This window comes from Parambassis ranga, chromosome 12 (genome assembly GCF_900634625.1).
Source record: "Parambassis ranga chromosome 12, fParRan2.1, whole genome shotgun sequence".
Lineage (NCBI taxonomy): Eukaryota > Metazoa > Chordata > Actinopteri > Ambassidae > Parambassis > Parambassis ranga.
Window position 1 is genome coordinate 9,300,446 of NC_041032.1, and position 11,637 is coordinate 9,312,082.

Here is an 11,637-nt window from a genome sequence, read left to right on the forward strand (position 1 = left end):
AACCTGTCGTGGTAACACTTTCTGCCCAGAGTTAACTCTAGTGAAACTTCTTTTGTGATTAGTCTTCTCGGTGGAAGTAATCTTGTTTTCATGTTGATGAGGATTCTCAGTCATCCAGGTCATTTTCATTCAGAAGGTTGAAGCTGCTTTCAGAACTGATGAAGCATCTTCAAAACGTCTTCAAGAAAACTCTACTAGTCCAGCTGCCTTGCTTCAACCTTCTGAATAATCCTGCTCTCCTTTTCGTCTTCAGGTGTGGATTCACTACCTGCGCCGGCCTCTCACCCCTCTGGGTTTCTTAAGCTCACAGAGAGCCTTACTGGACTGATTTCCCCCTTTTCTCCTGTCCTGGCGTGCTGCTTGACATTTCTTTATATTGGTATGGTTCATGTAATAGATTTTCAAAAACTGACACCTTCTATCTTGGGCTACAAACTTACAAATCACCCCTCACAAAAGACAACTCCTTTCAACCAGATTGGCTTTCTTATTATTGCTCGCTGACAAGATCTCAAGCTTTTCTAATCCATTGTATTTTGCAGGATGCATTTGTCCTCTTCACACTTCAGAGGGAGTAACAGAGGTGACAGACCATTTTGACAGTAATTGGATGCTTGATTGTTGTGCTGGTGTCACCTCAGGCAAGAGAAGCAAACAAATAGCACTCTTGAATAGCACTGTTGTAGTCATGCTCCCTCTCTGGGCAAAATACATTGGGCTAAATGATTACACAGTCCCTGTATATCACTGACTTGGAAACATTTCATGTTTCCCTTTCTGATAAAGTATACAGAATAACTGAAAGCTCTCTTTGTCTGAGCGAGAAAACAGTTAAGCCTTGTGATCATGATGCTAAAGGCCCTTCTGATGAATCAGCTGGTCATCACAACTGTGCTGTTTGACCCAGCCAATGATTGAACCAAGAAAAAAAAAACACCAACACAAATGTAACATCCACCACTCTTTGATACTTTGTCAGGATTCATTATAGTGAAGCAAACTGGTTGGAAAGGAGTGTATATCGACAGGTCTGTCTCCCTTAGGTAGAGCAGTGACCCATAAGTGTAGAGGCTTATCCTCCTGCAACAGTATGTATGCAGACTGAAGCTTCACAGAGAAGAATCAGTGTAGAAAAGAGAAAATATCATGGGCCAGAGGAGGTGCTGCAGCTGCCTGCTCAGTTGCGCATGAGATGATAAACATTGGGAGGCTTTTATCTGAGTGCTTTTCTCAGGATTCTCCTCACACAAGGATGAGCAGTGAACAAGTATCATACTTTGTAAAAGGTCTGGTGCTTTGCAAAACCACAAGACTCCTCTCCACTGTTCTCAGAACTCCCAGTGGGACGCAGAGGCAAGTGAGCTGTCACTTCTTACGTAAGCTTCATTCACACCTGGTGCTTGCCTCCCATATAGTTGTGTTGCTGGCAAAAGGGTACCAAATACACAGAAATAAATGTGTGCAAAGTTTGCCCTGGTCTGGTTCAGTGAAGCTGTACAACATGCAACATGGGTTGTAAAATAATTGTAACATGCATTGCCTTCATATTAGCATTAGTATAGGACAGGAGTTTTACACTTGACACCTGAAACATATGACCAGATAAGCCTTCCCACACACACACACACACACACATGCCACACATTGGTTTGATTGATGCATTGTACCATCAGAGAGCTTTGTGTGATGGGTTGCTATAGCAGGGGGATGGGTCAGTGTGCTGCTGCTTCTCTGTCTTCCTGTGCGTTTGTGTCTCTTCTCAGCCACCGATGGCAGCAGCAGACCTACTACAGCCGCAGCAGTGTGTGAACCTATCAAACTTAAGGAAACACTCATCGACCTCTTTCATTTCTCTTTCACAATTTTTCACGGTACTGTACAGCCTCGGGGTGTCTGATTGGCTTCCTCTACTCAGCAACAAAGAGTTTCCCTAAAGAGGAAAAAAAGAGGACTTCACTTTCTGGATAAGGAGGTTAGTTTGATCTCTCACTGTGTTGTTTCTCATGTGTACAAATATATTCAAACTACAGTATGTTTTAGAGAAAAGACATTTCACATAAAGCAAACTTAAGCAAACAAAAATGTGAACTACATGTGATTTTTCATTTTTAATGGTGTGTTTTAACCAAACATGATTGATTCCTATGTTGCTAATATTGTGTTTTAATTTCAACTTCAAAGTCCAGATTACATCTTGACTGCAGTCAGTGATTTATTTATATCTCATAAGTCATTGTTATTATTATAGTAAATAAATGTTAATGAACCATAAGTTAATTTAACCTCGACAGGTATTGTCAGAAGGGGGTTTGATCCCCTGATGCTCTACCGATCACTGATAACATCCTATAGTCCGACATGTATAATTAATGATCGTCAACTTTAGAGGATAACTTTAAAAGCTGAGTATTTTCATAAAAAATAAAACATCTGTTGATTTAAACTGTGCTCTCTATCCATATCTTTGATGTTAATACACTCTTAAAAGGTTTTAAATGGATTTTGTCTATAAAACAAGAAAGAAAACACTTGATATGTTCAGCGCATGTGTTCCTCTATCGCAGCATATTCTCTCTTATCGATCCATTTGCTTTCAATGAACAATGTGCTGTTTTCTGAGTAAACATGCATCAGTCTGAATTATGAAATGTTCACCAAAGAGGGAAAAATATACACCTTCAGCTTTAGCACAGCAACATTGATTAGATTTTTCATTACTGCTGGTTTCATATAAAAATATGGTTTGATGGTTTGATGTGGTCAAATAAGAGGTGACTGAGAGTTCCTGTGACGCACACAAAGCTTCACTAAGCACAGCATGAGCTCCCTGTGTGAACCTGACACACTGCATGTCCATGTGTACTGCGCCCACTGTGCAGCCATACAGATGTCTTTGTCTGGCTGTTGCAAATGAAAATGCAGCTCTCTCACTTCACATAACGTAGAACAACAGTTGGTGTAATTGTTGTAATTGCTGGGTATAATTGCGGTTTCTTCTTCTGAAGCAGATGTAGCGTGTGCACCAACTCGTTTCTGTAATAACAAGAGGCGCTGAGTTATGTGTAGTTCATATGGTGTGTGCAATTTTGTTTTCATTACATTAACTCTATCCTCTTATAATCACATCTGAGCATAAGAACGCCATGCAGCCATTTTCATTATCACCTTGACTTAATCACTTATTTGATAAAAACTCCTGATCATTAGGCAATTCTGACACCTCTATCAATCTGCCAGGTCAAATGCATCTATTTTTAAAGGATTATTGTTCTTAAATACAGTGCAGGCCTTTCATAAAGTGACCTCACAAGAGCTGTCAAAGTGCATCAGTTCAATAAGATGGAGTGAGGCTCTCCCTGCTGACCGGAGTGGCCACAGAAGCTTCACTGCACTTAAACTCTTATCATGATTAATACTTGGCCAACCGATATTGCAGTCTACAAGCGTTAATAATTGATATTAAAATGTTCTGACTGCCATAAACCGATTCTGATTCTATAAGCTAGAACACATGTAATTCATGCAGGAAAATGCATGCTCACTCTACATCTGTCGTGTTGTGTCAGCATATAGGAGAAACTTGAGGGCATTTAGGGAGACGTTTAGTCCAAAAATACAAGAGAGCACTTTGAAGTTTGTGGAATGTGAAAGGATGTGGAAGAGTTCACTTTGGGTTTTAATCAAGCCTTGAAAGGACTGAAAACTACAAGGTTTAAGCTGGGGTCAAAGGGTCTAAAAATGTATAATGTAACTGACAAAGGAAAACAAAAAGCAAGATGTGGGGCCAGATTGGATAAAAACAAGGCAAAATAAAAGGATAAAAAGATTTATTGCCTTGTTCGTGATCTCCACCCCATGATATCACCCTCTAGAAATGTGTATAGATCTGGTCCGATGAGATTTTTTTAGCACTACTGTCGATTCACCTCTGCTGAACATGCTGAGCTCACTGACATGTTAGCAGCTCTGCAAAGCTGCAGGAACAGTTCAGCTTTTAGCTGATGCCTAAAAAAATCAATGTTAATATGCTGATGTTTTGCAGGGACAATGTAGGTTGCCATGTAGGTCAGCATGTCAACATGGCAACAATGAAACAGGAATGTGCATAAGAGAAACTCTTCAGATGTGCAGCTGAAACATTTACCTTGGCTTAAACATGAGATGCTTTAGTGGTCCACATAGTGGTCCACAGGAAATGTCACCCAAATCAGAAGTGCTCATCTATCTTTTTACCTTAGACCGTATTCCTGCTTCCAGGCTTAACTTCAGTCTGACCAATTATCTTTGCTAGAGGACAAACAAACCTCAACACAACACAGGCAATCTGATACTCTTGACATTTTACCACAGACAGTGATGTTAAAGTAACAAAAAAGTAATGCAAAAGTAGTTTATGAAAGGAATATGTTCTGAAATCACTAGGTTGGGTTTTGTAGGCCATTGAAGTCATTGCCGTTTACATGTCAGGTGGTTGTATATGTGCATGTAAAATGGTTATAAGTAAAAGTGGCAGCCATGAAATCAACCAAAACCTTTGCAGATGGAAGAATTTTTGCCTTTTAGGATGTCTAAGGTTGTGAAAGAATGAGGGAGGCTATTAAAATGAGTTTTAATGAAAACAAAACTGCAAGTGAAAAGGAAAATGAAGTGGCGTGAAGACTGGCTTCACTTTATTTGTTTAAGCTGGCTGTTTGGTTGGGATTAGGCACCAAAACCTTTCAGCCACCTGCAGCTGGTTTCACTGTTGTTTTCTTGCAAACCATGGTGATGCCTCAGGTGAGGACGAGCTGCCATGAGAGCAGGAGTGAGCATGTAACACATCACTCCAATTCACTCGACCTTGAGTGTAGAAAGTGTTCAAATAAAATGTTTACATGCAACAATGACAACCGTAGCTTTGCAGATGGATTCTATATGCCAGGCATTTGTACTTGTTGATCGTTCCATTACTCTTACATAAGGCTGAAAAGGTTAGTGGGTCAGAAGGGCAGAGACAAAGATTGGATTTATATAAGTGTTTCTGCTGCACACAAAGATAAGACCGTGTGATGCTGAAATCTGTGTGTGTGTGGTTGTAGTCACAGAAATGGATGTGGATACCGGATTCTACCGGCAGGTGGACGTCTACGACCATGCGCACTACATCGTTGCCTTCTTTGTGCTGGTGATTGGAGCGGTGGGGGTCACTGGGAATGCCTTGGTCATGTACGCCTTCTTCTGGTAAGCAAAACAGTGATAAAATGTGAATGAATGTTATGCCATAAACAACCTTGATACCTCAGATTTTATGGTCACACAGTTTGTAATTGTTTTTAAGTTTTAAGATGTGTGGTCAGACTCAGTTCATTCTCTTTCAGCTGTATGATTCTATGATGCTTACAATTTAAATTTTATGTGAGTCTCTTTTGTTTTGAAAGCACATCAATACATTTTAAGTTAACACATTTTATTATACATACACAAATTATTATTTCTTTTTAATTAATTTTCATATTCCTTATGCAAATATCCCAGCTTCACGTGTCAAATAAATAGAAGCGGTAAAATCTACAGTGTGTTGACTTAAATATGCTTTTATTACCTAAATAAACTAACAGTGCCTAATTAGTACTGTATATCTAACAGTGTTAGAAGCCTCCATCACATTTATGCATGTGAACAAGCCCCGAGGACAGATTCCAGGAAGTCAAGAAGGACGACACGGTTGGACTGCACAGTGCTCCACTGTTCTGAACAGGTCGTTTCCTGGAAGTACTTTGCCTGAAGACTGTTTAGTTAATCTAAACACAAACATTAAAGTGCACATTATAATATTTAAATAGCACAGTAGAGACAACAGCGTGTGTTAAGGTCCCAATCACGCAACGCCACAAGACTGATTATTAACTACAACTCATACTGGTGTCTTTTGTTTGAACTTTAAGCAGTTCATGTGACACTTTAACATTTTATAACTGAAATTTAGAGGTTTGTTTTTGCTTTAAGTTGCCGCAAGCATTGTCATGCAGGGTCTTCACAGCAGCCCGCAGGCGTTCAATACCAGGAAACAACTCGGTAATTTTCAAACTGCACTAGATACTGTAAATCAATGCACGGGTTCAATGGTTTAGTCATTGTGTGCAGTCAACTCTGTGCAACCACCTAGACAGCAATAGGAGGTTAATAAACTTAATCGATGGTACTGCAGGTCAATAGTATATGAAAGCCCAAATTGATTTTTACTTTGAAAATAGAAAATGAGTTTGACTTTCAATTTTGTAAAAGACGTACACAGCTGTGCAGTGAAAGATTTTAAAGCAACTGTTGAATTTTCTGACTTTAAATAGAATGATTTTGTGTGTATGTTATCTTTTGTACTCCTGGTTCTGTACTTCTGAATGCATGTGTTGAACCAAAGTGTCAGCTACTAACCTGGGCCTGACATGCTTTTTGCATTAAGGTCCAACAACCAGTGATGCACAGCTACACATGGAGCTCTCAAATGTCGCGTCACTCAATCTCAACTCCGGTCACACCTGTTTAGTACACACAAATACACTCTAACTTATCTGCCTAAGCAGTGTTTTTTTTAGAGAAGGAGGACAATGCCCAGAGGCCATTGTTGATAGCAGCGCTGATGTAATAATGTAATTGATGTCAGTTCAGTTGGATCAAAGTACATGTGTGTCTCTGTAATCTCTATACCTTTTATGTCACAAAATAAATGTATAATGTGATCAATGTGAGTGTTAAATGCTCAGTGACACATTACACAGACACCCCGCAGATGAAAGGCATCAAAGCCTCTTATAAGAAGTTATTAATATCTATCTATCTGAAGCCTGCTCTAGAAAGGCTAAAATTTGTTTATGTTTTTAACATTTCATTTAAATAATCACCACACACTGGCACTGGTACTTATTTTAAAACCACAAATTCGCACCACACACACACACACACACACACACTGATGTCAAAATCTGTTGGCCGGCTGTGTGATTTTGTGGGTTCCCACTGTAAGTTACACATATTTAACCATTCCTCTTCCCTTATTACCAATCCTCCTGCCCCTTGTCATTTACGTTTAATGTAATTGGTGTTTCGGCTTAGAGAGTTTTGAAAACTTTTATATAATTTGGATATTAATCTACATCCGCTTCCAGATTTGATTGTTGTTCAATATGTTGTGCAGCTCTCTCAGTCATGCCAAACCAGAGGTCTTCCATTGGCTTCATACATGTGAGGTTTATGGACCTTGACCATACACCACTATGTGACACAATGACACTGTCCTTCTAAAGGTTGTTTTATTCGTTATTAGGGAATTCGCAGAGATAAAAGTACAAACCTTCTGTCCAAAGAATGTGTAGTTTCAGCTTCATTTATTTGCTTTTAACTTCTTCCTCACATTGCAAACCACACGTGACTTTGTTATTCCTGCACCCCGTAGTCTGACCTCTCTTTCACCTAAAAGAACAACATATATCCTCCAAAGACTATAGGACCATGCTAATTTAGCCTAATGGAGACAAGAAGGGTTGAAATTCGGTTAAATTCCAACACATTTTCCTTCAAAATGGTGAAAAATGATCCCGCTCAGATAGCTGCAGCCACAGGAGCAGGTTAATCCTATGCACTGGGCCTTTGAGTTTGTCATAGTATGGTTAATACCTGTGTAGTAAGTATGAATCGAATGTGTCAGTTTCTCTTTCCGCTTTAATTCTTTCCTGGAAAGAGGAGAGAAGTGACTTCAGGGATTGAGGGAAGCCAAGGAGGAGCCACTGTCAGGGACAAAGCCTGCAATTAGCTCCAAGAACGCAGAAAACAAAGAGTCAATGAATGCTGGTAATTTTTCTGAAATCCTTTGGCGATTTGGCCCCTCGCTATTTCCCTTTATTTCTGCAACGATGCATCTTTATTTAAAGGTCCTGTAATTGTATTTTTGCCATCTTAAGATGAAGTGCCAACTTGGATTGACACCTATTCATTACAGCTGACACCAAAAGGTCACAATGAGTCACCAGGAAATCAATAGCTGTGCTACCATTCCAGTTTATTTCTCATAGTAAATTATTAATGTGTTCATTGCTCATCACATTTTGATCAGCCTTCATGAATGAAATAATGTGTTTTTCTATGATGTGTTCCAGTAACAAGAAACTACGGACCCCTCCCAACTTTTTCATCATGAACCTGGCAGTCAGTGACTTCCTGATGGCCATCACACAATCACCCATCTTCTTTGTTAACTCACTTTACAAGGGTTGGATTTTTGGTGAAACAGGTATTCTTTTTTAATATTTGATCTTGCTTTCTTTCTTTTTCTATGTACATACTGTATATATCAGCATGGTATAGTTTGGAAAGAGACCCAGAATCTGTGTCCTCTACTTGTTAGTTTGATTTATGAATGCTTCCATCTTTCTTTATTCCTACAGGCTGTAAAATATATGCCTTCTGCGGGGCTTTATTTGGAATAACCTCAATGATAAACCTCCTGGCCATCTCTGTAGACCGCTACATTGTCATCACTAAACCTCTGCAGGCCATTCAATGGACATCCACAAGACGCACGTGCCTCATTATTGCTCTGGTCTGGCTGTATTCACTAGCCTGGAGCCTTGCACCACTTTTGGGTTGGAGTAAGTTTGTTTATTCTCTTCTCGTACTTTTTTTTATTATTTAAACCTCTTTGTTCATCTCGCTGTCATTTATCTGAAGGTTCGTACATACCGGAGGGCCTGATGACCTCCTGCACGTGGGACTATGTGACGTCTACTCCAGCCAACAAAAGTTACACTTTGATGCTGTGCTGCTTTGTATTCTTCATCCCTCTTGGCATTATATCCTACTGTTATCTGTGCATGTTCCTGGCAATTCGGCATACAAGCAGGTAAATACACAACATCAAAGCTGTCATTCAGAGGAAGACAGTTTACTTGGGGAATAAAAGGCCATCACACCTCCTTATTAACATTCACCTGCTCTGTACTTTTAAGAGCCGTCGCGTTCCGCTTACCCTATTTCACACTGTCTAACAGGTTGACACAGGAATCCTATCCAACAAATTCAGCCAAATTACCCCCTTTTTGCTGTAGTTTCAAGACCACACTCAAATTACTACAGATGTAAGCCTTAGTATTGACCCTGAGGTCAACTTATTCTGTTTCTGCTCTACCAGCTGACATGAAGGCAGCATTAGTCTTGGTGACCACCATCTTGAGATGATTCTATGATAATTGCATGTTCCACAGGCTCTCCTGGTTGTGTTGTGTAATCACGATTAGCGAGCTAATCTGTCACTCTTTGCTTGATCTGCTGATCTGTCCATTTAAGGAACACCTCATTCCTCTTATTATATGTTTAATCTTCTGTTTGTTTATCAAATTGCATTCACGTTTTCTCTCCCTATTCTAACAGAGATGTGGAGAAGTTGGGGTCTCAGGTGAGGAAGTCAACTCTGATGCAACAGCAGTCCATCAAGACCGAATGGAAGCTGGCCAAGATAGCCTTTGTGGTTATCATAGTCTTTGTGCTTTCCTGGTCTCCCTATGCATGTGTCACCCTCATCGCCTGGGCTGGGTAAATATAAAGCTTGGAAGTACCTGGCGTACATAGTGTAATTCATTTTATGATGTTAATCATTAACTATGTTTTAGCATGATGAACACCACATGCTTCAACCCCTTGCACATGTCCACATCTTTCAGATATGCAAGCATCCTCAATCCCTATTCCAAAGCCGTCCCTGCTGTTATAGCCAAAGCGTCGGCCATCTACAACCCTTTTATCTATGCCATCATTCACTCCAAATACAGGTAAGTGTCATCCTACTTATTCCTAAAACACATGAGATGATCATTTTACAGCTTCCTGACACGTCTGAGTTTTCAAACAGGGATACTCTGGCAGAAAACGTCCCCTGCCTGCACTTCTTATCCCAGGCACCCAAGAGGGACTGCATGTCAGCGTCACACAGCGACTCCTCCTTCAGGGACTCTGTGCTGAGCAGGCAGTCCTCAGTCTCCAAAACAAAGTTCCACAGAGTTTCCTCCATGTCTACAACAGAAACAGTGAGTCAGGTTTCTGCATTCATCTTTGAAGAGTAGCAATAAATACAGATTATGCAAGATTAGTAAGCCATTTGCCTAATTGGTTTTATGTAGTCATACCATAATTACAATCAGAGTCTTACCTTCATTTATCATTTCCCTGCAGCAGGTTTGGAGCGATGTGGAGCTGGATCCCATTGACCAGAGCCATGGTTTCAAGTCCAGCTCCTCCTTGGGTGCTCTAAAGGACAAAGAGTATGAGTCATTGACCAAACAGATGAGGGGAAATAGAAGCCCGAGCCAGGAACAGGTAAGGTAGGTGATGCTGGAGCCATATCATCACAGTTAAGTTAAAAGCTTTTAGGACATCATGTCCTTATTTCAAAAGGGCTTAGCTCAGTTTTATTCAAATTCTGTCATAGATTGCCATCCCAGGGCACAGTTCACTGAACAGATGTGACTGCAATCTATTGCCTGGGTCTGCCAAATGTGTAATGCCCTTGGCATGCAGGAGGAGAGAGAGGGAAAATCTTGGTTGTTGGAACAAAGTGAAGAATGAGGAGAATGAGCAAAAGAAAGAGTTTGAATGTGAAGAGGCAGAGACACGGCAAGAAGAGAAGAATATGACACAGCTCCTCACCCAGCTAGACTCTCAGGAAAATGATGTGTGTGCACATGTCCACGCAATCATCAGAACAAACTCATCCGATGACCGATTGGATTTCGGTTATTGTGAAGACAAACAAACTACACAAAGCAGACAGAAAGAACTGCTGCTCGATTTACAGACTCTTGACTGCTCTGCTCAACTGTGCAAACGTTTCTCTCTCTCAGCACCAGAAAGCTAAATGTTGATTTGATGTGTTTATTTATATATGGGGGTAGGAGTCAGTGTGACAAAGCCGAGTGAAGTATTTTATTTTCCAAGAATGCTGAGTTATTATTTTTATTTTCAAAAATATCTTTTTATTTTTTTACACAGTTAATACTTTATTAACTCATTTGTTCCAATAGTCCTTTAAAGTGATATTCACCTTGTTTGTCCTATTAATACCCACTTACCCATACTTTAAAGGACCCTTAAGTCAAGTTACACTAAAGCAAAGAATTAACTCCACATCAGGAACAATGTATGATCCAACTAGACACGTTTATTATTAACTTTAAAGAGGCCAGAGGGAGTCTCTTCAAAGAATGTTTCTTATTTATTTTGTAAGGATGCTACTGTTCTACTTCATTTGTTTACTTTAAGCTGTGCAATGGGAAAATATGGTCATTGCTGTATTCCATGTAAATGCCCTATACACTCTCACCATATGTTCATATGTTCACCTTTTGTTCATAATGAGTACACTGATACACATGTGTGTTTATTTCACTGTATACAAATGTTCAATATGTTTTTGTAATCTGCTGACTTCATGTGCCGTATCATGACTTAACTTTAATAAAATGTTATACAACCCAAGACACATGCAAAATTATACCAAAACAATGTTTTTAATGTTATTCAGAGCTTTGGGGGGGTCAAAAGACAAATTTGCCATATAAATATCAACAATGTATTATTGATATTTTAAATTGATCTATACAGGATGTTTATACA

At 39.7% G+C, this 11,637-nt stretch overlaps 1 protein-coding gene across 2 annotated transcripts; it reads left to right on the plus strand.

Annotated features, from left to right (window-relative positions):
* Positions 1-1,774: 1,774 nt before the first annotated feature.
* opn4xa (opsin 4xa) lies at positions 1,775-11,283 on the plus strand. Of its 2 annotated transcripts, none has more exons than XM_028417830.1 (10): positions 1,775-1,972; positions 5,079-5,220; positions 8,130-8,263; positions 8,418-8,621; positions 8,701-8,872; positions 9,400-9,561; positions 9,690-9,797; positions 9,878-10,052; positions 10,198-10,341; positions 10,454-11,283. In XM_028417830.1, exons 2-10 carry the CDS (start codon positions 5,087-5,089, stop codon positions 10,877-10,879), a joined length of 1,659 nt encoding a protein of 552 aa, XP_028273631.1. In that variant the 5' UTR covers positions 1,775-1,972; positions 5,079-5,086; the 3' UTR covers positions 10,880-11,283. The 2 variants fall into 2 exon arrangements, with proteins under 2 accessions (XP_028273631.1, XP_028273632.1); XM_028417831.1 differs by having other exon boundaries at positions 10,198-10,346; positions 10,454-10,592.
* Positions 11,284-11,637: the final 354 nt, after the last annotated feature.

Coding starts and splice junctions, on each gene's coding strand:
- opn4xa (XM_028417830.1), top strand. CDS start 5,087: ATGGATGTGGATACCGGATTCTACCGGCAGGTGGACGTCTACGACCAT. Junction 8,622..8,700: donor TGCACCACTTTTGGGTTGGA/GTAAGTTTGTTT, acceptor ATTTATCTGAAG/GTTCGTACATACCGGAGGGC. Junction 10,342..10,453: donor GAAGCCCGAGCCAGGAACAG/GTAAGGTAGGTG, acceptor ATTCTGTCATAG/ATTGCCATCCCAGGGCACAG.